This window comes from Trachinotus anak, unplaced genomic scaffold (genome assembly GCF_046630095.1).
Source record: "Trachinotus anak isolate AG129_WGS33_773 ecotype Australia unplaced genomic scaffold, CSIRO_AGI_Tana_v1 ptg000019l, whole genome shotgun sequence".
NCBI lineage: Eukaryota > Metazoa > Chordata > Actinopteri > Carangiformes > Carangidae > Trachinotus > Trachinotus anak.
Window position 1 is genome coordinate 29480182 of NW_027273870.1, and position 24624 is coordinate 29504805.

The window sequence follows — 24624 nt, forward strand, 5'->3', positions numbered from 1 at the left end:
GAAAGTCAGCACTTAAAATCATCATCATCGTTTCCCTTACCCCCCCCCCCCCCCCCCCCGGTTTCGACTTCGTTAGAGCCCTATTGTGTTATAACGACAGTCGTTGGAGTCACATGCCACTTGTGAAAGTATGTGAAAGTAGAGAAACCATCCCTCAACAGGGGAGGAGGACTCAGACACCACCTATCTCCAATTTACAATGTTGCCCTTTCATCCCTTCCCAGGAAATTCAACAATTTAGCACAAAGGGAACCAATGACATCATCAGCCTTGTGAAAGCCCCTCCCTGAGGTTAAATACCTGGGTCTCCAAACCAGATAGTTGGACCAGTCCCAGCCTGGTCAGGTGCGAGAAGGCACTGATGAAGCCTCTTGGATGAGAGGTGAAACGTCTTCCTAGACAAATAACCAAGTCCAGTTGCTTTCGATTTAAAACTCCTTTGAGATTCAACATGATGGAGAAATTAGACTTTTACTAACATCTCTGGATGTTAATGCTAATTTTCTTTATGAATTTCTTTATTGTTCAGGAAACTCTGCTGCAGTTTGTGGACGTAAATTAAAATCTAAGCTGAAGGAGAAGTTCCAGTGTGTGTTTGAGGGGGATCTCTAAAGCAGGAAACCCAACCCTCCTGAACCAGATCTACACAGAGCTCTGCATAACAGAGGGAGGGGCTAGAGAGGTCAATGATGAACATGAGGTCAGACAGATTGAAACAGCTTCCAGGAAACCAGACAGACCAGAAACAACCATCAGATATCAAGACATCTTTAAAGCCTCACCTGCAAGAGCTCAAACAATCAGAACAGTGATGACACAGGGAGTGGCTGGCATTGGGAAAACAGTGTTAACACAGAACTTCACTCTGGACTGGGCTGAAGACAAAGCCAACCAGGACATACAGTTCACATTTCCCTTCACCTTCAGAGAGCTGAATGTGCTGAAAGAGAAGAAGTTCAGCTTGGTGGAACTTGTTCATCACTTCTTCACTGAAACCACAGACGCAGGAATCTGCAGGTTTGATCAGTTCCAGGTTGTGTTCATCTTTGACGGTCTGGATGAGTGTCGACCTCCTCTGGACTTCCACAACACTGAGATCCTGACTGATGTCACAGAGTCCACCTCAGTGCACGTGCTGCTGACAAACCTCATCAGGGGGAAACTGCTTCCCTCTGCTCGCCTCTGGATAACCACACGACCTGCAGCAGCCAATCAGATCCCTCCTGAGTGTGTTGACGTGGTGACAGAGGTCAGAGGGTTCACTGACCCACAGAAGGATAAGTACTTCAGGAAGAGGTTCAGAGATGAGGAGCAGACCAGCAGGATCATCTCCCACATCAAGACGTCACGAAGCCTCCACATCATGTGCCACATCCCAGTCTTCTGCTGGATCACTGCTACAGTTCTGGAGGATGTGTTGAAGACCAGAAGGAGAGGAGAGCTGCCCAAGACCCTGACTGAGATGTATATCCACTTCCTGGTGGTTCAGTCCAAACTGAAGAAAGTCAAGTATGATGGAGGAGCTGAGACAGATCCACACTGGAGTCCAGAGACCAGGAAGATGATCGAGTCTCTGGGAAAACTGGCTTTTGAGCAGCTGCAGAAAGGAAACCTGATCTTCTATGAATCAGACCTGACAGAGTGTGGCATCGATATCAGAGCAGCCTCAGTGTACTCAGGAGTGTTCACACAGGTCTTTAAAGAGGAGAGAGGCCTGTACCAGGACAAGGTGTTCTGCTTCGTCCATCTGAGTGTTCAGGAGTTTCTGGCTGCTCTTCATGTCCATCTGACCTTCATCAACTCTGGAGTCAATCTGCTGTCAGAAGAACAAACAACATCCTGGTGGACTAAAGTCTTAAGAGCCAAACCTGAACCAGCACTTTTCTACCAGAGAGCTGTGGACAAGGTCTTACAGAGTCCAAATGGACACCTGGACTTGTTCCTCCGCTTCCTCCTGGGTCTTTCACTGCAGACCAATCAGTCTCTGCTTCGAGGCCTGATGACAGAGACAGGAAGTGGCTCACAGACCAATCAGAAAACAGCCCAGTACATCAAGAAGAAGATCAGTGAGAATCTGTCTGCAGAGAAAAGCATCAACCTGTTCCACTGTCTGAATGAACTGAATGATCGTTCTCTAGTGGAGCAGATTCAACAGTCCCTGAGATCAGGATGTCTCTCCACAGATGAACTGTCTCCTGCTCAGTGGTCAGCTCTGGTCTTCATCTTACTGTCCTCAGAAGAAGCTCTGGACGTGTTTGACCTGAAGAAATACTCTGCTTCAGAGGAGGCTCTTCTGAGGCTGCTGCCAGTGGTCAAAGCCTCCAACAGAGCTCTGTAAGTACTGAGATAACTGTAGATACTGACTGTATCACATGTGAAGGATTCTAGTAAACTCTATTAAACATGTAGGGTCTGACTTCACTCATAGGATTCATGCAGTTTTACCTCTACATATTTCTAAGCTGTTAGAATAACCTCCAGTGATGATCGCAGCCATGTAAAATGATCTGCTCAAATCTGGGTCTGCCGATGACCAACCAACATATTGTGTAAATTATTGTGATGTAAAGCCGCAATAATTTTATTTACGTTTTGGACAACAGAAACATTGTTTGTCTTTGCCACTAATTCTCCTTTAGGCTAAGTGGCTGTAACCTCTCAGAGAGAAGCTGTGAAGCTCTGTCCTCAGTCCTCAGCTCCCAGTCCTCCAGTCTGAGAGATCTGGACCTGAGTAACAACGGCCTGCAGGATTCAGGAGTCAAGCTGCTCTCTGCTGGACTGGAGAGTCCACACTGTAAACTGGAGACTCTCAGGTCAGGCTTCAGGATCTTCAATTAAAACCCTAATGAGTGATTGCTTTTCTAACTTGACTCAGTGAGGTCAAGCTGTGTGATGCATTATACTTTGTCAGCAGTGGAAACAGAGTCACAGCTCTGTATCATTAACTCTCCTTCAGGTTGAGTGGCTGTAATCTGTCAGAGAGAAGCTGTGAAGCTCTGTTCTCAGTCCTCAGCTCTGAGTCCTCCAGTCTGAGAGATCTGGACCTGAGTAACAACAACCTGCAGGATTCAGGAGTGAGGCTGCTCTCTGCTGGACTGAAGAGTCCACACTGTACCCTGAAAACTCTCAGGTCAGGCTTCAGGATCTTCAATTAAAACCCCAATGAGGGATTGTTTGTGTACTTGACTCAGTGAAGTCAAGCTTTTTACTTTGTCAGCTTTAGAAATGGTGTCACAATTCTGTATCATTAACTCTCCTCAGGTTGAGTGGCTGTAATCTGTCAGAGAGAAGCTGTGAAGCTCTGTCTTCAGTCCTCAGCTCTGAGTCCTCCAGTCTGAGAGATCTGGACCTGAGTAACAATGACCTGCAGGATTCAGGAGTGAGGCTGCTGTCTGCTGGACTGGAGAGTCCACACTGTAAACTGGAGACTCTCAGGTCAGGATTTAACCATTTATTCAACGAATAGTTAGTTGCAAGTTTAAAGAAAAGTTAATTGTCTAAGTTTGTGTGTGTCCAGGTTGTCAGGATGTCAAGTCACAGAGGCAGGTTGTTCTTCTCTGGCCTCGGCTCTGAGCTACAACCCCTCCCATCTGAGAGAGCTGGACCTGAGCTACAACCATCCATGAGACTCAGGAGTGAAGCTGCTCTCTGCTGGACTGGAGGATCCAGACTGGAGACTGGACACTCTCAGGTATGAAGAGAAGACAGCAGCTCACACACTGTTTTATGACCCCAACATTTATTGTGCCTCTGCACCAGTAACAGCTGTGACCGCACACATTATGTTTTCGGGTCATCCGTCTGTCTGTCTGTCCACTCCATCCTTGTGAATGCAATGTCTCAGAAATGCTGATTTTAGATTTAAGATTTTTGTGGTCAAAGGTCAAGCTCATTACGTCTGCACTAAACAACTGTACCTTCACAAAAAACCCTCCACTCCACTCCTCTCCCTCCTCCCTCCCTCATCATCTGCCTCCATGACTTGAAAAACTGGACGACATCAGACTGACTCAAGACCAACAAAATAGAACTTGTGGTTGTTGGGCCAAGACTCATAAGTAACTGTTATTTATCCATCTGTCCTCCAAACGGTTGGTGATCCTGATCAGACCCAGTAGGCCCTGGGCATGACTCTGCTGCCAGGGTTGTGACATGCACAAAACATATAGCCCATCACCACCGCTCTACAGCATTGCCGTTGTCCACACCTACAACCTCTTACATTCAGTGCTAATCTTCAGTGCTGCTTTCAGCAGTACTGAGTCTACTTCTCTTCTTAAACCTAAACTTAAGACTCATCTTTGTAGCCAAACTTTTTATTCATCCATTTTTTGGTTGTTCTCTGTAGTGTCCTGAAAGGTGCTTAGAAATCAATTTTATTATTATTATTATTATTATTATTATTATTATTATTATTATTATTATTATTATTATTATTTCAGCTTTTACAGCTGTTCTTGTCTACGAAAGTTCAGTCTGACTTTGTTTCCTCTTCCAGGTTGGATCATGGTGGAGAGCAGAGGCTGAAACCTGGTCTGAGGAAGTGTGTCCTCACTTTGATTCATGAAAACATGGCAGCTCATGTTAAAGCTGGTTAAATGAAAAGTTTGTGTATCTGCAGTAACCATCAGCTGTGTTAGATGATAAACTGCTGCTTGTTCTCTCCATCAGACACCTGTGAACTCACACTGGACACAAACACAACACAAAGAAACCTCAGACTGTCTGACAACAACAGGACGGTGACAGTGGTGGGGGAGCAGCAGCCGTATCCTGATCATCCAGACAGATTTGACCAGTGTCAGCTGCTGTGTGAAAATGCTCTGACTGGTCGCTGTTACTGGGAGGTGGAGTGGAGAAGAAAGGTTGATGTAGGAGTGACTTATAGAAATAGCAGCAGGAGGGGAGACAGTGATCAGTGCAGGTTTGGAGTTGACGGTCAGTCCTGGAATCTCCTCTGCTCTGATGATGATCATTACACTGTGTGGCACAGTAACAAAAGAACAGACCTCCCTCCTTCCTCCTCCTCCTCCTCCTCCTCAGTCTCTCACAGAGTAGCAGTATACGTGGACTGTCCTGCTGGCTCTCTGTCCTTCTACAGAGTCTCCTCTGACTCACTGATCCACCTCCACACCTTCAACACCACCTTCACTGAGCCTCTCTACCCTGCGTTTGGGTTCTGGGGGTTTAGTTCGTCGGTGTCTCTGTGCTCACTGGAGGAAGCAGAGTCTCCTGTGTACAAAGACTCAACCGAGCAAAACATGGACAATGTGCTTCTTTAATATGTGAATATAGACGTGGACAGCTGATGCACGCATATATGTAGAGATGCTATAATTGTCCAGACATGACAGCAGAGAGATTTCACCTTTGTCCCACACATCCAAACATTATGTGTCTAAATATAAAAAAAATCTGAATGTTCTTTAAAACAAATATCCCAGTCATTTCACTGTGTTTTTAATGGGAGGAAATAACCTGTGATACGTTTAGATTAAAATGTTTCTTGTAGCTGTTCCTCATTGAAAGTATTTCAGTGTTCAGTATTTCAGTGTTTTACTAAACATAACTAAATGACATGTTTTTGTGGAGCGGCTCCAAACTCTTGCTCTGACAAACAGCCTCAGGGTCTTATTTAGTGTCTGGTTTGACTCTCAGCTCTGGGCTGCAGCCGTCTTCTCTTCCTGCTTTTTTCTGACCTGTTTGCCTTCAGACCTGTTCTCCATCAAATGTTACAGATCAACAACAGCTGTTAATAGTCAGTGTCAAAGTATGTTTAACAGGAAACTGTTTGTTTGTGAGAAAATCAGTTAGGGCACAAACAGTATTGTGACCTGTAGAGTCTGAATCTGCCCTGTGCAGGTGGTGTGGGGGAATGTGCTTCATCTAGTGGACTGACAGCTGAACTACATCAGGAGGGAGGAGGGACTGCAGCCATTCTCTCTGCACAGTTCGTGTGTACTGATGTTGACCTGTGTGAATTTACACCTTGCTCTTAAACTAATTAACTTGTCGTTACATGATGTCGTCCACCAGGAGATTCATCATTATTTCTGCTACTAGATTGTTTCTGTGTTAATAAAGGCTCTCTTGAAGAAAATAATATCTTGGAGTGATTTCAGACTTTACAGCAAACCTCAGCACTGAAGCTGCTCTCACTAAAATAATCAGTGACCTCAAACTCTGAAGAGAAGTCTCAGTTCTTGTCCTCTCAGACCTCAGTGCTGCGTTTGATCCGATTCACCGACATGTTAATCAAATGAAAAGCTGGTTGGTCTTTCTGTGTATTACGTCACACATCAAACGGAATTTAAAACTGTAAAATTTTAGTAACCTGGGGAAATTAACTCCTGGGTTAAATGTGAGGTTACAAGTCTTAGAGTCAGAGCTAAGTTTCAAGTCCCACACGCCGTTTTTTTAAAGTCAGTGCAATTCACAGAAACTCTGTAATTTTAAATTATTTTTCTTTAATTTTCTGTTACTTTCTGAAGCGGATGGTCGACATTCACACCTTCACACGTTGATCTGCCCCAGTGAGAGGGGGGGAGCAACCGGTGATTCTCCCTCCTACAGCTCCTCGTCCTCTGGGCCGGCGACAGCCAGAGCCCGAGCCATATACGTCCCACAATATCTCAGCAACACCTCAATGGAACTTCTTCAGATTTGGCACAAACACTTGAAGAAGGATAAACAGATAAGATGTTGAAGGTCAAAGGTCAAGGTCACTGTAACCTCATAAAATGTGTTTTTGGCTTTGTGAATGTAATATCTCTATAACACCTGGAGGGAATTTCTTCAGTTAGTAAAAACGTTCACTTGGACTTGGACAAAGACGAACTGATTAGGTTTTGGTGGCTAAAGGTCAAAGGTTATGGTCATGATGACCTAAAAAACATGATTTTGTCCTTGTCAACACAATATCTCGAGAGCGTCTCAAGGGAATCCCTTCAAATTTTGGCACAAACTTTCATTTGGACTCAAGGACAAACTGCTTAGATTTGGTGGTCAATGGTCAAAGGTCATGGTCAGTGTGACATTATGATAAAATTTCACACAAATGGTTCATATTTAATATGATCCTGGATAAACAGGGATGTAACCTGAAACCAGTCTGAGTGGCAGAGGGATACAACCGTGAGGCGGTAATTACAGCTCATTACACAATTTTTTCAGCTACTTTAAATGAAAAAACAGCCGAATGCAACATTGTGACTGTCTTCCTGAAAACCACAGCCCTTCAGTGCAGCAGTTATATCAACACGATGCCCAACGTCTGACGGCACGTTTAGGAAATGGATCTGAGAGGCCACATCCCCTCCACTCAGTCAGTACACTTCATCTTCATGGGCCCTGAGTCATGTTTGCTATCTGGGAAAGGTAAATGCCAACAACAGTTAAGTGAACACAAAGTGAGTTACACAGTTGTGTTGATGTCGCGCACAACTTCCTGTGCATTTTTACAGGAACTCACATGAAAAGAGGAATCTGAAAAAGCTGAAGTTGGAACTTCACTTCTTGCTTCATTTCTTTATTCTCCATTTGTTTTAACCCACTTAAAGGCAGCAGAGGTAAGAGTCTCTTTTTTTATACATCAGTTTAACATGTAAATACATTTGTAATGTGAGATAAAGCTTGAGGCCTTTTTTTATACATCACGTCACTGAAACAGGTTTGTCCGTCCTGCTGTTTATTTACTTGAAGAGTGACAGGATTGTTGCAGCTTCTCCACCATGAAACAAATGGTTTAGTTGTGTTTTCAGTGCTGAGGCTCTGTGACTGACAGTGTTGGTCTGTCAGTACACATGTTTGGTCTAAGCTGACATTCATGGTCCCCTCTGGATGAACCACAATGACTGTGGTGATCTTCTGACTGCGTTTTTTCCTCCAGTGCCGTTATGAGTTGTTCATATGTAGACATGTTAACCTTTAAGTTGTGGTTTTGTGATGATTGCTCATTATCATAGACGGAATATAAAAAGATCGTTACTGTACAGCAGTGTTTGCTCTGATGAGCTATACTGCTAGCATGGCTAAAAACAACAGCGCAGACTTTTTTTCAAGAACCTTTAATTATTATGTGTAGTTTTCTCAGTGAATGAAGGAATCTGACAATTAATTAGCATCCTGCTTTAACATTAACAGTTTACATTTGGTGGTGCTTTAATTCAAAGATGTCTCTCTTTAACAGGCAGAAGAAGTAAATAGTAAAATAAATCCGGCCTGTTGTCTTCTGGTCCAGTATACTCCCGGTTCCACGGCCCAAATTTGGTCCATATACAGCATTACTGTCAGATGCTACTTCCACATCTGGACCAATCAACATCCAGAATCTGCCCGGATGTGGAAATATATGGGCCAGATCTGGGCCGAGGACCGAGGTATATCTTGGGCCAGAAGATTGATTTTGCTACGTAAACAGTGTGTCCGGCCCACAGCAGTTTTCCTCCAGGTTGATAGCACTTCCTGGTTTTAGCAGGGAGCCACAATGTTGGCAGAAGACCTCTTGAAGTCTCTGGAGGATTTAAGAGATGGGGAATTCAAGGACTTCAAATGGTATCTGCAGCAGCCTGACATCCTGGAAGGTCACTGCACCATCAAAGTGTTCAAGCTGGAGAAGGCCGAGCGGCGGGACACAGTGGATCTAATGGTGCAGACCTATGGATTTCATGGAGCTCTGAAAGTGACCAAGAAGGTTTTAGAGAAGATCGACAGGAACGATCTGGTGCAGAGTCTGTCAGACACCAGCTCAGGACCAGAAGGTCAGATACACTTTCTTTTTTTGGCAACTTCATTTTTATTTGTAGTTTCAGAGAAAATGAGTGAGTTGACGTGTTCAACACAATAAAACACAGCACAAGATACAGGCTTTGGGATTGTTCAGGTAGAAAACACTCCTCAAAGTGAAAACACACATCTGCACACTAACAGCAAGCAAGTAAAAGTTAAATATGTATAGGTTACCATTTTACTGTATGTCACTGTCATTAATAAACACTGCTTTTCCTGTTTATGATAAACAGCTTTTAGAAATGTATCAACAAAAGTGGAAATTAAAAAATTCTATGCTATAAATTTCTCATCTTATTATATTGTACTTGGAATGATTTCATGAATAGTTTTTTTTAGAGCCACATGTAAATAATCGTACTTAACGATAAAGATTCACAGCAGGAGTCACAGCCAATCAGAGCAACTTATGCAAAACACATTTAAAAAACACATGAAATGAAAAACTAATGAAGAAACTCTCATATAAGTAATGAGTCTAACTGAAAGTATAACAGATGATCTCTGTGTCTCAGTGACTGGCAACGATGTTGGAGCGACCTCAGAGAACAGAGGACGATCCGCTCAGACCGAAGGTAAAGCTGCTCTGTTCTTTCAGTATGGAAGCCCAGAATGGACAAGAAAACAACTACACACAGAAATGTAATGTATGACATATATGGCAACATCACACTTGCTGTTGGGACATATATGTCATATATAAGGGGATATATTATTATCCCATATATACATTCTCTGGATATATTAATACATTTATAACATGAAATATAATAAAATTTGTATATGTACAAAAAAATATAATTTGATGGTTTTATATGATATAACAAATAAAGGATACATTAATAAATTATGTATGTCAACAATATATATTTCATTTATATATGCATATTTATGAAAACAAAACATTAAAATTTAGTTTGCTTATGTATAGTTTTCTAATTAATTTCTTATTAATTCTAAATTTGTCTATCTTCACATTCTCAGACTTTTGGACCCTACTATTACATATTATAAACATATATTAACAGGTTTCGGGATGGATCTATATTCATGTAACATATATCTACAATGAAACCATATATACATATAGTATGGGTTAGATATATGTGTCAATATATCAAATTGTTCCAATTTTTAATAGGTTCCATATATAATTTTTACATATATGTTTTTGTGTGTGTGTATATATATATATTATATATATATATATAATATTTAATACGTGGACATTCAATATATGTACATATATTACATTGACATATAGGAGATTTTATCAAGAACTTTTATTAACCTAAATTAATCAGTTACTTTTTAATTTGTTCATCTATCTATCAATTTCCTTCTGTTCATTTATTTATTTTTTATTTCACACAGACGTGATTGTTCCTGTTCCAGAACCACAACCCATTTCATATTACCAACACCTGCTTCAGTCAAACCTCCAGGATAAGTTTATGTGTGCACGAGAGGCGTGGTCACAGAAGAAGGACGAGCAGCGTCTGGACGATATCTACACGGAGTTGTACGTCACAGCTGGGGGCGACACACATATCAACACACAGCACGAGGTCAGGCAGATTGAGATTGCCGAGAAGCTAGCAGAATCCGAAAAACCAATTAAACCTAGTGACATGTTCAAACACCCCACTGGAAGATATAAACCCATAAGAACAGTGCTGACCAGTGGAATTGCAGGAATTGGCAAAACATTTCTTGTGCGCAAGTTTGTGTTGGACGTGGCTGAAGGAAGAGCCAATCAAGATGTGCATCTCATCTTCCCCTTTAATTTCCGCCAATTAAATTTAAGGAAGGGAGAAGAGTTTCATTTGGCAGAGCTCATTCATGAATTTATCAGAGAGACCAGAGACATCAAGGAGGAAGCTCTGAATCACATCTTTACGACTCTGCAGGAATCCGGGAACACCAACTATGACAAGAGCAAATTCAAAGTCATGTTTGTTTTGGATGGACTGGACGAGAGCCGCCTTCAGCTGGACTGCTCCACCAGTAAGAACCAGGACGCAGACTTTGATGTGACAGTGTCGACTTCAGTGGACGTGCTGCTGACAAACCTCATCAGGGGGAAACTGCTTCCCTCTGCTCGCCTCTGGATAACCACACGACCTGCAGCAGCCAGTCAGATCCACTCTGACTTTGTTGACGTGGTGACAGAGGTCAGAGGGTTCACTGACCCACAGAAGGAGGAGTACTTCAGGAAGAGGCTCAGAGATGAGGAGCAGGCCAGCAGGATCATCTCCCACATCAAGACGTCACGAAGCCTCCACATCATGTGCCACATCCCAGTCTTCTGCTGGATCACTGCTACAGTTCTGGAGGATGTGTTGAAGACCAGAGAGGGAGGAGCGCTGCCCAAGACCCTGACTCAGATGTATGCAGAATTCCTGGTGTTTCAGATTCATCAGACAAAACAGAGGTATGACCAAAAAAAGTGCATTCGGTACATTAAGTCATTAGCAAAACTCGCTTTCCACGAGCTGGAAAAGGGCAACCTGATCTTCTATGAGAAAGACCTGAAAGAGAGCGGCATCGACATCAGTGGAGCCTCGGTGTGCTCCGGAGTGTTCACACAGATCTTCAAAGAGGAACGTGGGAGGAGGAATGATGCCGACAAGATGTTTAGCTTTGTCCATCTAAGTGTTCAGGAGTTTTTGGCAGCTCTCTATGTAGAGGCAGCAATCCTTAACAGAAACAAGAATGTTATGTCTGAGCTAGGGCAAACGTGTGGTGAACAGGTGAGAATGATTTTCAGCAAAACATCTATGACAAGAGTCCACATGTTTGCTATTGACAAGGCATTGGAGAGTCCAAACGGACACCTGGACTTGTTCCTCCGCTTCCTCCTGGGCCTTTCGCTGCAGACGAATCAGTCTCTCCTGCGAGGTCTGCTGAAAAAGCAAAGAAGATCACAGACCAATCAGGAAACAGTTGATTACATCAAGAAGAAGATCAGTGAGAATCTGTCTCCAGAGAGAAGCATCAACCTGTTCCACTGTCTGAATGAACTGAATGATGGTTCTCTAGTGGAGCAGATCCAACAGTCCCTGAGATCAGGACGTCTCTCCACAGATGAACTGTCTCCTGCTCAGTGGTCAGCTCTGGTCTTCATCTTACTGTCCTCAGAGGAAGATCTGGACGTGTTTGACCTGAAGAAATACTCTGCTTCAGAGGAGGCTCTTCTGAGGCTGCTGCCAGTGGTCAAAGCCTCCAACAGAGCTCTGTAAGTGCTGAGATAACTGTAGATACTGACTGTATCACATGTGTAGGGTTGTTTTCAATTAATGAAAAAAATTGTTTTTGTAAAATATTGTGATTCCAGAGATACATTTGTTTTTTTTTGTTTGTTTTGTGTTTTTTTTTTTTTTTGAAAGTTGTATATATTTATATACTATATCACAGTAATGAAGAAACATGGTCTTGTCACCCAGGACCTTAATGCATAAAAAATGTGTTTCTCACACTGTAGACAATATGAACTATGTTAGAGTTTGTCTTTATCACTGATTTGCCTTCAGGTTGAGTGACTGTAATCTGTCAGAAAGAAGCTGTGAAGCTCTGGCCTCAGTCCTCAGCTCTCAGTCCTGCAGACTGATCGAACTGGACCTGAGTAACAACGACCTGCAGGATTCAGGAGTGAAGCTGCTGTCTGCTGGACTGAAGAGTCCACACTGTAAACTGGAAACTCTCAGGTCAGAGCACACTGTGATTCCTTTGTATGACACTGTGTTTCCCTGTTGATGTTGATTTTGCTGATAGAGGGATATTCCTTTGGTTTCTACACTGTTGTTGATACTAAACCGATATATTGGATGTTGAACTAAGAAAAAAAAAGGAAAATATGTTATTTATTTTTCTCAGGTTGAATCGAACTGGGCTCACAGAGGATTGCTGTCAACAGATCTCATCAGTTATCAGCTCCCAGTCCTCCAGTCTGAGAGATCTGAACCTGAGTTACAATGACCTGCGGGATTCAGGAGTCAAGCTGCTCTTTGATGGGCTGGAGAGTCCACACTGTAAACTGGAGACTCTTGGGTCAGTTCACTGTGTCCTGCTTTTTTGTAATATTGTGTTGTATACACTGTGTCACCCTAGTATCAAGTGTGCATATAAGCTTCTATATCCAAAAAGGGGATTTTGTGTTAAGTTACCCATTAAACCTTGACTATGTTTGAACCACTACACAGTTTGTAAAGCAAATCTGTAACGCTCACTGACAATCGGCGAGTTTGGGATTCTAAACTGAAATATAGAGGAAAATGTTTTGTTTTCCTTGATTGTTATCAGTTTGAAGCAGACGAGGCTGCACAGAGAAAAACGGTCAGAAGTTCTCATTGGTTTTCAGCTCACAGTCCTCTAGACTTAGAGAGCTGGGGCAGGTTGCACAAAACGCCTTAAGTTTTTTTTTTCTCCTTAGCTGAGGGGGTTACTTAAGGGTGTTGCTGTGGAAAGTAGAGGATGTGACTCTAGACGTTTGGACAAATCATAGATGGACTGCCGGTCAAACCTGTGATGTAAAATCAACTCCTCATCATTGAGATTGTCTCCTGGTCACAGCTCACTCTTCTTGGGATGAGTTCATGTTCTTCATTTGTAGCCATAAACTTGGTCATGTTGCAGGTATGACAGAATCAGATGTGTCTTTAGGCCTTTTGTGCAACAGTTAAACTGCCTTTAAGTGATTCCTTAAGTATAAGACTAAGATAAGGAGAAAACTTTTAATACTTAAGTGGATATTTTATGGAAACCTTAATTCAGACTTTAAGTATAGTATTAACTTAAGGTGTTTTGTGCAACTGGCCACTGTAGTAGTAACAACGACCTGAAGGATTCAGGAGTGAAGCTGCTCTCTGCTGGACTGGAGAGTCTAAAAATCCACAAATGTATTTGTTAAATACACTGAACTCAGTATATGGGATGTTGAAGTAAAACATAAAATGTTTGTTTATTTTTATCAGGTTGAATCAAACCAGACTCACAAGGGAATGCTGTCAGGACTTCTCAACAGTTCTCTGCTCCCGGTCCTCCAGTCTGAGAGATCTGGACCTGACTAACAACGACCTGCAGGATTCAGGAGTGAGGCTGCTCTCTGCTGGACTGGAGAGTCCACACTGTGCTCTAGAGACACTCAGGTCAGGTCATACTCTGATGCTTTTCTGTAACATTGCATTGTACCTCTTTACTGTCTTTTAATATTTATAGGAAAGCTTAAATATTGACCACAGTTAGATAAGTATATGTATATATTCTGAATGATAAAGAACATTGAAGTCTGTCCTGCTCACTGACGCTTACATGTACATAAATGAAAATGTTTTGTTTTTTATCTATTACTATCAGATTGGATCAAAACTGCCTCACAGATAAATGCTGTGAGGAGTTCTTATCACTTCTCAGATCCCAGTCCTCTAGTCTGAGAGATCTGGACCTGAGTAACAACAACCTGAAGGATTCAGGAGTGAAGCTGCTCTCTGCTGGATTGGAGAGCCCACACTGTAAACTGGAGACTCTCAGGTGAGATTAAGCTGTAATTCTTTTGTATAACACTGTGTTTTTTTGCTGACAAACAACATGACAAATATATATTCCTCTGATTTCTACTGTCTTTTTGATGATCATATGCTTTCACTTTCAATTATAAAAAAAATCCACAAATATATTTGTTAAATACACTTGAACTCAGTATATGGGATGTTGAAGTAAAACCTAAAGTGCATGTTTATTTTTATCAGGTTGAATCAAACTAGACTCACAAGGGAATGCTGTCGGGACTTCTCATCAGTCCTCAGCTCCGAGTCCTCCAGTCTGAGAGATCTGGACCTGAGTAACAACGACCTGCAGGATTCAGGAGTCAAGCTGCTCTCTGCTGGACTGAAGAGTCCACACTGTAAACTGGAGACTCTCAGGTCAGTTCATACAATGATGCTGGTCATCATTGCGTTTTACCTCTCTACTGTCTTTTAAGTTTTTTAATATTTAAAGAGTGCTTCAATTTTGACCACAGTTAGATAAGTATATGTATATATTCTGAAAGAAAAAGAACACTGGGCCTCATTCACCAACCATTCCTCAGAAGAAATTTCTTCTTGAAACCCACTTAAGCACTTTTTATGAAGATTCTGACATTCACCAATGTTTTCTTATTTGGGATTTGTTCTTAGGTAAGAACAGAATCAATGCACACTCAAGAGTTCTCTTACGCACATTTGAGTGCTGACATGTTTGAGCAAAATAAGTGCTTATTGCTTTTTCTTCTGTTCTACAGTTATATAATATTATATTGTTTAAATTACAATAATGTTTTTGTCATTTAGAATATTAAAAAAACCTTGATATTTTACAAAGCATTATGGTCTTTTCTCTGATGATGGCCCCAATGCGCTGGTCCAGCTCAGACGCTTCTTTCCCTGCTGCCCCCCTCCAGTGCTCTGCATCTCTTGTCTGAATTTTGCAATGTTTTTCTTTATGTGTCAGATTTCAAATCAAACCACTTCTTTTTAACCTCATGCATAGTGCGCTTTTCTCTAGATACTGCATTCACTGAATGTGTGATTGCATCCCATCCCATCTTTTTTTGTGTGATTGCTACTAATTATTACTGCTCCTTTGCAGCTCACCTCCTGCAGCAGTACCTCCACTTCAGAAATACTACTTTTGTTGTCGCATTTTCTCAATCCCTTATGGTAACTCTTTGTGACTTCTATCTGTTTCTGCACATGGCCCTTCAGTCTCATACCCTTTAAGGGCCCTTAAAGAACTTTCTTAAGAGCAACTTAGGAAAGAATTTAAGAAAATATGTAAGAAGATATTGGTTAATGAGGCCCATTGAATTCTGTCCCTCTCACTTACACTGAACAGTTTAACCCTTTAACACCGGAGCCTTGAAATGTCCGCCTGGTGAAATTACCGTAATGACACCTATATGCCTAAAGCGCAAGGTCTTAGCTTTCAGAAACTGTCTGAATTTTTTGATTGCTCAAACCGTGACAGAGTTATGGTAATCCAAAGTGTGCCTGCGCTAATGTGTCGCTGACGACACACTCGGTTTTAAAGGGTTAAGGATGCTTACATGAACATTAATGAAAATGTATCAGGTTGGATCAAACCAGACTCACATGGGAATGCTGTCGGGAGTTCTCAACAGTTCTCAGATTCCAGTCCTCTAGACTGAGAGATCTGGACCTGAGTAACAACAACCTGCAGGATTCAGGAGTGAGGCTGCTCTCTACTGGACTGGAGAGTCCACACTGTAAACTGGAGAATCTCAGGTCAGATCATACTGTCGTGCTTCTGAGCAGCACCATGTTTTTATGGGGGTCTCATGTAAAATGAACCAGTGTCAAAAAGTCGTTTGAAGATAGAGTCTTCAAACAAGATAAAATTAAATAGAAAAAAAAAGTCTTTTATGTGACATCATATTGTGCGTCAAACATGAAATGTTCTAAAGTTTAGTTTTGTTTTGCCTATGATACCCTATTGCTGAAACAAAATTTTACTCTCTCATGGTAAATATCATCCTATACAGGACTATTTCTCTAGTTTCAACAATCTGTTTAATATCGTCCATGTTCAGATCATGCTATGTTAGCAAGTTAAATCATAAAAACAGTCAACAAATGCAATTGCTAAATACGCTGATCCCTGTCCTACTGCTCTGAGACAATAAATGGAAACCCTGGAAATTTTTCTTTATATCAGGTTGACTCAAACCATGCTCACAGAGAAATGCTGTGAGAGCCTAGGACCAGTTCTCAGCTCTCAGTCCTCTAGACTTAGAGATCTGGACCTGAGTAACAACGACCTGCAGGATTCAGGAGTGAAGCTGCTCTCTGCTGGACTGAAGAGTCCACACTGTACCCTGGAAACTCTCAGGCCAGGATTAAACTTTAGTCTTTTAACTGATAACCATTTACTCTAATGAAGAAATTCACACTAACGTGAAAGGACACCCACTGATACACAGAATCTGTGTGTGTGTGTTTCTCCAGGTTGTCGGGCTGTCAAGTCACAGAGGCAGGTTGTTCTTCTCTGGCCTCAGCTCTGAGCTACAACCCCTCCCATCTGAGAGAGCTGGACCTGAGCTACAACCATCTAGGAGACTCAGGAGTGAAGCTGCTCTCTGCTGGACTGGAGGATCCAGACTGGAGACTGGACACTCTCAGGTATGAACAGAAGATGGCAGCTCACACACTGTTTCTGTGACACACTGACAAGCTGAGGATAGTAACTGATGTGCTCAGGGTCCCAATACAAACTAATGCAATCCAGTACAACTGTTCTGTCACACTTCCACTAAGACCTGTAATGTTCAGTTTTTGTTTATACTGTCAGAGGTGAAGGTCACATGGATCCTTGGTTTTTAGAGGGATGAAGGTTTATGAAGATCAATGATGAGGAAGCTTCACTTTGTTTCCTCTTCCAGGTTGGATCATGGTGGAGAGCAGAGGCTGAAACCTGGTCTGAGGAAGTGTGAGTGTGTCTTCACTTTGATTCATGAAAACATGGCAGCTCATGTTAAAGCTGGTTAAATGAAAAGTTTGTGTATCTGCAGAAACCATCAGCTGTGTTAGATGATAAACTGCTGCTTGTTCTCTCCATCAGACGCCTGTGAACTCACACTGGACACAAACTCAACACAAAGAAACCTCGAACTGTCTGACAACAACAGGACGGTGACAGTGGTGACGGAGCAGCAGCCGTATCTTGATCATCCAGACAGATTTGACCAGTGTCAGCTGCTGTGTGAAAATGCTCTGACTGGTCGCTGTTACTGGGAGGTCGAGTGCAGAGGGAGAGTTTATTTATCAGTGTCCTACAGAGGAATCAAAAGGAAAGGAGACAGTGATGACTCTTTGTTTGGACGAAATAATCAGTCCTGGAGTCTGGTCTACACTGATACTGACGGTTACTCTGCCAGCCACAATAAAAGAACGCTCCGCGATACCCGCTACTGCCTCTTCCCCTCCTCCTCTGGCTCAATCAGAATAGGGGTGTATGTGGATTGTCCTGCTGGTACTCTGTCCTTCTACAGAGTCTCCTCTGACTCACTGTTCCACCTCCACACCTTCAACGCCACCTTCACTGAACCTCTCTACCCTGGGTTTAGGTTTATGTTTGGGTGGCGTCGTTCCTCAGCGTCCCTGTGTCTGCTGTAGGAAAGAAAAAACTCACACTGCTGACAAAACAGATATAAACACTTTTTGTAAGTCATAATATAGTTGCTCATAATTACAAGAAAATCTGCCTGTCTGTTCTCACAGGACAAAAAAAAAATAATACCACCATGCCCTCTAATTTGACCCCACAGTAGAGCTAACATGGTTCCCTTCAAATGAAGAAGAATTGATGTAGCCAGGTGAGCTGGAGGCTCTGTATGGTGACAGAAAAAGGAAAACATTTCTATTTAGGCTGGTCTTAAGTCTAATATACTATTAAAAAATACACACGTTATTAAGTGTCCTCTGGGGCTCTTCCACTGGTGAGAAAACATGACGCCATGATGAGTAGTTTCCTTTCGGTGATCTAGTTGAAGTGTGCTGTGGGGTACAAGTTGGGAAGAGGATGAGATACTGGGCGCTGTCATTTTGATTCATTTTAAAATACTCCTGCCTGTTTAAAATGTATTTATCTACGCTGGCCTTTGCTGGTGCTCTGTGAAATGGACATTATGCATTTTTTATCTTATCGTGTGTATATGAGTGTGTGTGTGTGTGTGTGTGTGTGTGTGTGTGTGTGTGTGTCTGTGTGTGTGTGTGTGTGTGTGTACATGCATGTACATTATTATTAAGATAATATTATGGTGGAGTGAAGTGGCCATTATAGTAGAAATGGATGTGTAGCCTGAAACTAAACTAAAACATCTTGTTACTGCAGCTGCTTTACTCCAGCTCTTCCAGCTACAGCTGATTCTCAAAGTGTTTGAGGAATAAACGTGTGAAATGTAAACGTTTTCTTTGTCTTTTCTTGCAAAGATGTTATATTAATAATTGTATATTAGTACTAATGTACAATTAATTACAGCTGCTGCTCCAATGAGCGACTGTTTTCTACTACAGCAGATAAAGGAACAGACACGACCTGGCGTCATGACTTTGGCTCGTTATTTCATTTTATCTTATAATTAAATTTTTTATAATTATAGTTATTTTACTATTAACTGTCTTTCCACCTTTATGGAAGAACAATACCGAGCAGGCTACGCTTTAATCGTAAATGTTGGACTTTCAGCCTTGAAGGCAACACAAAGGGCAAAAATACCATGGATGTATCATACGTAGGACCCTACATTGTTGCCTGACTGCAAAACATGTTATAAAAAAATCGATACATTTAAATGTATTGTTTTTAAACTTTTAACGAATATTTAATTTACGATAAATGGTTTTTATAATAACAAACATATTCATGATTTTTACAGAATGTTTTTGTCCCTCTCGTTTCAACCTGAGCGCCGCTGATGAATCTGTTCAGGCAGCTCGTCGGGCGCCTTCGGTCCGGAGCTGACAGTATGGTCGGCGCAGGCGACGCAGTTGATCCCTGAAGGTGAGCGGCGCAGTTATATCACCACAGGTCAGTGCGATTCGGTCTGTTTCTGAGTTTTATTCGGGTGAAGTTGAAGTTTGTGCCGCTCAGCTTTGTGAACAGACAGTCAACGAGTCTGAAGAGGCGGCTAACAGTCTGCTAGCAGCGTGTCGCAGCTAGCTCCGTTAGCAGCTCGGATTAGAGTCAGCTGAGGTTATTAAACACGATGCAACTGAGAGACTGACAAGACGATTCTGTGAGAAAATAATTCACAGATTAATTGATTGATAATAAAAATAATCCTTAACTGATGCTCTAATAATGTGGGAACACGTGTGTCCCCGACAGGCTGCAGCTAACGATTATTCTCATTATGAACGAATGTTTAGGCGGGTTTGATGCTAAATGCATCCCACTATATGTTAAAAAAAGGATTCAGTAAGTTGTTTGGTTTGTATCATGTCATCTGTGGCATCTTACAGTGTTTTGTTTTGTGACGGTTGGAAGTTCACATATGTTAATTTAACTTTAAAAGATGTGATTTAACTAGAGCTTTAGATAAAGAAAAGCACATTCTCTCAATTTGAAACTAGGAATTGATCAACAAAATATTTGCAGAATTAATTTTCTGGTCCTCGAACAATCATTTTGTTGTGATAGTGTGTTATAGTTAAAGCTTTAACGCTGTTTGAAAGCCACTTTTATGTTTGTAAAAAGGTAGATTTCACTGCTTTTTTCACATCTAGACCACATCGGACCGGGTCTCGATCAAGCACCACTTGACAACAAACCTCTGGATATTTCAAGAAAGAAGAAGAGAAAGTTAATCTCTGGTTTTCCATAGTGTGTTTTGGGCCTTTTTTCCACACAGTTGTGTTTTACACTTTGTCAGTCTGTGTTGTTCTGAATCTAAATGATTTTACTGTGTTGTTGGTTATACAGAGGAATCTGAGGGAACAAGTGACACCAGTAGAATCGGATCTATAATCTGTATCAGAGCTGACATTCATCTTCGTTTGTGTTTCAGCTCAGCGCTGCTCAGTCATGGGCCTGCGGCAGTTCTGGCAGAACAACAAAGTCTTGATTGTGATGGGCACAACTCTGGGTCTGATCCACTGGGGCTGGTACAACCTGCAGTCCAGCTCTCTGCTGCAGCAAACCAAAGAGGAATACATTCCTGAGCCGGGCATCGTTACCTACGTTTTAAACTCGAAAGCTGCTTCTGCACATCCTCCTGCAGCTGCTCCCGCTGCTGCCAAGAGCAAGTGAACCAGACTCAGGTATGAGCTCAGTTTCTCTCACCCGCCACAGCTGAGTGTTGAACTCACAGCTGCAGTTCCTCTAACAGCCACAAGGTGCTGCTGTAAGGAAACTCACTGCTGTCTGTAACATTTTCCAGGACAGTTTTTATCAAACTGATTCACACAAATTGCAAAAAAACAGTAACTGAAATAAAGCCAGGCCACTGAAAGTACAGAAAACAAATAAAAACATAAACTGAAAATAATAAAATAAAAATAAAAGAGGGGACATAAACAATTAGAAAAAAATAAAACATGTTGGAAATAAAAGTAAAGCAAACAATAATAACAGTAAAGGTCTTTTTCAAGAAACGTTTTTTGCCGATTCTGCAGTTATCAGATCTTCAGCTGCAGAGCTGAGGGGCCGGTCTCCCTTAGTCTGGAGACAGGTCTTCTGGGATCACAAGAGTCCTGCCTGCAGATCAGTATCAGAACCAGGAGCCAGGAAGAACTGTGGTCACTGCAGCTTAAAGTGCAGCAACAGAAACAAGTCTGATTCAATGGGATGAAAATTACTTGTATTTAATTCTGTTGATTTTATTATTGAATATTTTCACAGGAATAATAAAGATGCTGCTGTGAGGACTGTTTTCTTGTTTAGTCCATTTTCAGTGTTTTTGTCATCACATACTTGAGTGAAATAAATTCAGTGTTTTCTTTTTTCAATAAAGAAGATGTTGTTCACCACGTTACATGATTTTCATGGAGCTTTTAAAGGAAAATAATAAATCTGTTTATTGACTTTGACTGGAATCATATCAATGATTTGAACGTTTTGCATGATCATCTCACAAAATGTAAAAATTATTTTATTTATTTATTGAAAATGTGATAGAGAATATTGAGTTTAATTACATTATTAACTGAAAGAACATCCAGTGTTTACTGGGTTTTTTTCTGTTTTTAACCTGGAGGTGTTTCAGGTTTAGACTGATAGATATTTAAAGACATTACCTCAGACACATTTTTCAACATTTTCTGACATTTAATTTACTTTACTACTAATAATTGTTTGATGATATTGAAAATAATTAAGTTTCGGCTCTCTTTTGATTGATGTTTGATGCCATCCTATATTTAAACATGTAGTCCAGTTATACAGTATAAAACTGAATAAAGTGAACTGTATAAATTAAGTTTTTCGTGTCTTTTTCCCAGCATGAAGCCTCAGAGCTGGCTGCGGAGGAACTGGCTGTGGGCAGCGGGCGGGGCCTTCGTCACCATCCACCTGGTCACCTGGCTGATGCAGAAAGCCATGAAGAGCGCCGTCCGCTCTGAGGTGGCGCTCAAACAGAAAGCTGATGACGAGAGACTGGACTGACAGTGACTCAGGAGGAGGACTGTGACCAACACAACCACTGACTCATTCACGGATAAATGATCCACTGTTTCCTCATCTTAAATTATTATGAATCACATCACTGCAGGTGAAAAGAGCAGCACTGTTTTTGTGTTTTCTCTTCTGCCAGGTTTAGTGTTTGGTTGATGATTCAGTTGTGATTTACAGTAAACATATTAGTCAATAAACCAATAAACCAATCAACAAGCTTATTTTAACTTTCTAAACCCCTCAAATTCCCTGAAAAGGGACATGATATAGCGGTTTACTGTCTGAAAGGCATTCTGGGAAATTGTAATTGAGGGAAATTAAATTTTGAGCAATTAACAGATTCCTAAAAGCAGTGGAAAACCTCGTGTCTCTGTGTTGTCTCTCGATGCGTCTAGTTCCTCCACAGTGGAGGAAGAGGTCAAAGGTCAAGGTGTGGTAAAACCTTTTGAACTTTAGCACCATAAACTCCCTTTCAAAGGTCTTACGTAACTTGCACAACTCCCTTTAAGTGCCATTTACTTTCCTCCGCTGTGAGAAAAGACGTCGTCCATGTTTGTTGCGAGGCGGCGGCGGCGTTGCTGGTGGACTTGGCTCAAACAGCTGGACTGTAGCTCATGAGAGACCCCGCAGGGTGAGAGAGGAATGGAAAACATGTTCCATCATTGAATGCTCAGAAATCCGACCATGAAATTCAGTTTGTAACTTTGTTTTGAACAGATCAGGTTTCAGGGAGGGAGGCTGCTCCTCTGCTGCAGATCCAGCTCCGACTTTAAGATAAAATCACTCATAGTGAAGACGAACTGTTGGTACCTGCTGAGAGGAAGGATCTCCCAGATGAGGGCCTGGATCCTCTGATGGATGCTGCGCATGAAGGGCCCGAAAGTCGGACTGAGTCTGAACCTCATCCTCAGATGAGACCACACACAAACAGAAACTCCCGGTGCCTGCAGACACTCCTCGTTTAGTCCAGTCAAACATGTCTTCAGTTATAACCAGGAAGATTCCCTCAAACGACCCGTGTGCTCAGGAACCTCATGAACCGGTTTTAATGATGGCCTCCTGCTCTAATCGGAATCAGGGCAGGGGGAAGAGAAACCAGATTTTTTCTGCCTGGATTTGATTTCTCCTTCATGTCCATGACGTATTCATGAACCAGTTCCTGATGAGTTTTTAACGTGAGCAGCAACAGGACAAACGTAACCTGGTTTCCTCGGCTCATGTAAATGTTGTGGTTTTTACAGAGCCACCAGGGGCCATAAGCTGCTGCCTCCACCACGAGATCCATTCACACTTCTTCAAAAATTACGACCTTGGTGCCTAATACCTGTCCAGTGTGTCTACGTCAGCACCGTCTGTGGCACAATTTTTTCATTTTAGTGGGACGAGTGTGTCGATGCAGCGTGGGCGCCTGAAAAGCAGATGCCATCCATCAAAACGCCACGTTGGCTAATTGAAAACACAGGCTCACATTCCCGGTGGAGAACTTTTCTTTGGTAATTTTAAACGCCTCATTTCTGCTGTCTCATGATATTACAATCTGATGAACCTTCAGACTCACGGATCTGTTCATCTTCTCACCACCACTGGCCCCACGAATGCAGCACAGTTATCTTCCCATGTGACTTCAGAGCTCTGCTTTGATTTGACAGGAGGAGAACTGAACTTTTTTGGAGGCGTCGCAGTGCCCCCACCCTCCTGCAGAGGGAGCTGTGTGCCGTGTTCCAGCTGCAGTGTTTCCCTCAGGGCTGAATTCTCTCTGTGTTAAATCATCCCACACAAAACTGTCTGTCTGCCGTCCTGAGAGCAGTGACGTCCATGTGTTCACTTCATGTAAAAGCCTCCAGACTAACATCTTTTATGTGACCACAGGACTGTATGGAAGCTAAAGAGTCACAGGTTTTCAGTACAGCTGGAGTTTTGGTTTTGATTTGATTTGTCTCATGGTTTCACAAACAGCACAACATGAAACGCAACATGAAACCAAATACTGCAAACATTCTGTAATAACATGATAATTAAAAGACCAAATATTACTGTCGCAACATCCATTTTCACACAGAAACATTTAAAACATTTTGACAATTTCACATTGATGTATATGTTTTAACGTACTGAACCCCCCCCCCCGAATTGAGACACAGTTTATACTAGTTTATACTGTATGTGCACAAAAAAAAGGGAAAAAAAGCCTGAAAAATCAGAGGTTCACCAAAGTTACTGAGCACAGGAAGGATATGTTTCAATAATGTTATAAAACATTTAAAAAAAATGGGAAAGATAAAATGTAAAAAAATGTATTTAAATTTAAAAAAAATGTAATTCAGAGTCTATTTGCCTTTGTTTTGTCCGAACAAAGTTTTGGGCCAATGTGTTTGGTATTTAGCATTTCAGTGTGAACCAGGTGGTGGACGGAGGGAGATTACAGAGCTAGCTGCTGCTAGCATGGCTAAAAATGTCGAAGCTAATTTGATTTGTGCTTCAGATCAATAAGTTCCCATAATTACACTGCACATTGTGTTGGGTGTTTTTTGCTGAATCAGAATTCAGTCACTTGCTCTCATTATACAGATGATTACAGTCATTGATCATCCCCACCCCTGCAGATGTGTGCTAACCATCAGCTAATGCTAATCTCCAAATGTGTAAGTGTTTGCAACGTGATTTATTTCA

The 24624-nt window shown here is 41.8% G+C and overlaps 2 protein-coding genes across 2 annotated transcripts; both read left to right on the forward strand.

Annotated features, from left to right (window-relative positions):
- Window positions 1–620: 620 nt before the first annotated feature.
- LOC139636114 (uncharacterized) lies at window positions 621–18078 on the forward strand. The gene is given in 21 exon segments (XM_071503824.1): window positions 621–2334; window positions 2640–2813; window positions 2957–3130; window positions 3262–3435; window positions 3518–3691; window positions 4499–4545; window positions 4672–5274; window positions 7480–7568; window positions 8474–8759; window positions 9303–9362; window positions 10162–12025; window positions 12321–12494; window positions 12664–12837; window positions 13761–13934; window positions 14143–14316; window positions 14535–14708; window positions 15897–16070; window positions 16501–16674; window positions 16791–16964; window positions 17225–17271; window positions 17404–18078. Coding segments are annotated over 21 exon segments (7161 nt in total). The 5' UTR covers window positions 621–811; the 3' UTR covers window positions 17958–18078.
- Window positions 18079–20461: 2383 nt separating this feature from the next.
- On the forward strand, window positions 20462–22163 carry LOC139635753 (uncharacterized). The gene is made up of 2 exons (XM_071503168.1): window positions 20462–20603; window positions 21783–22163. Exon 2 carries the CDS (start codon window positions 21784–21786, stop codon window positions 21943–21945), a length of 162 nt encoding a protein of 53 aa, XP_071359269.1. The 5' UTR covers window positions 20462–20603; window position 21783; the 3' UTR covers window positions 21946–22163.
- The last annotated feature ends 2461 nt before the right edge of the window (window positions 22164–24624 follow it).

Coding starts and splice junctions, on each gene's coding strand:
- LOC139635753 (XM_071503168.1), top strand. CDS start 21,784: ATGAAGCCTCAGAGCTGGCTGCGGAGGAACTGGCTGTGGGCAGCGGGC.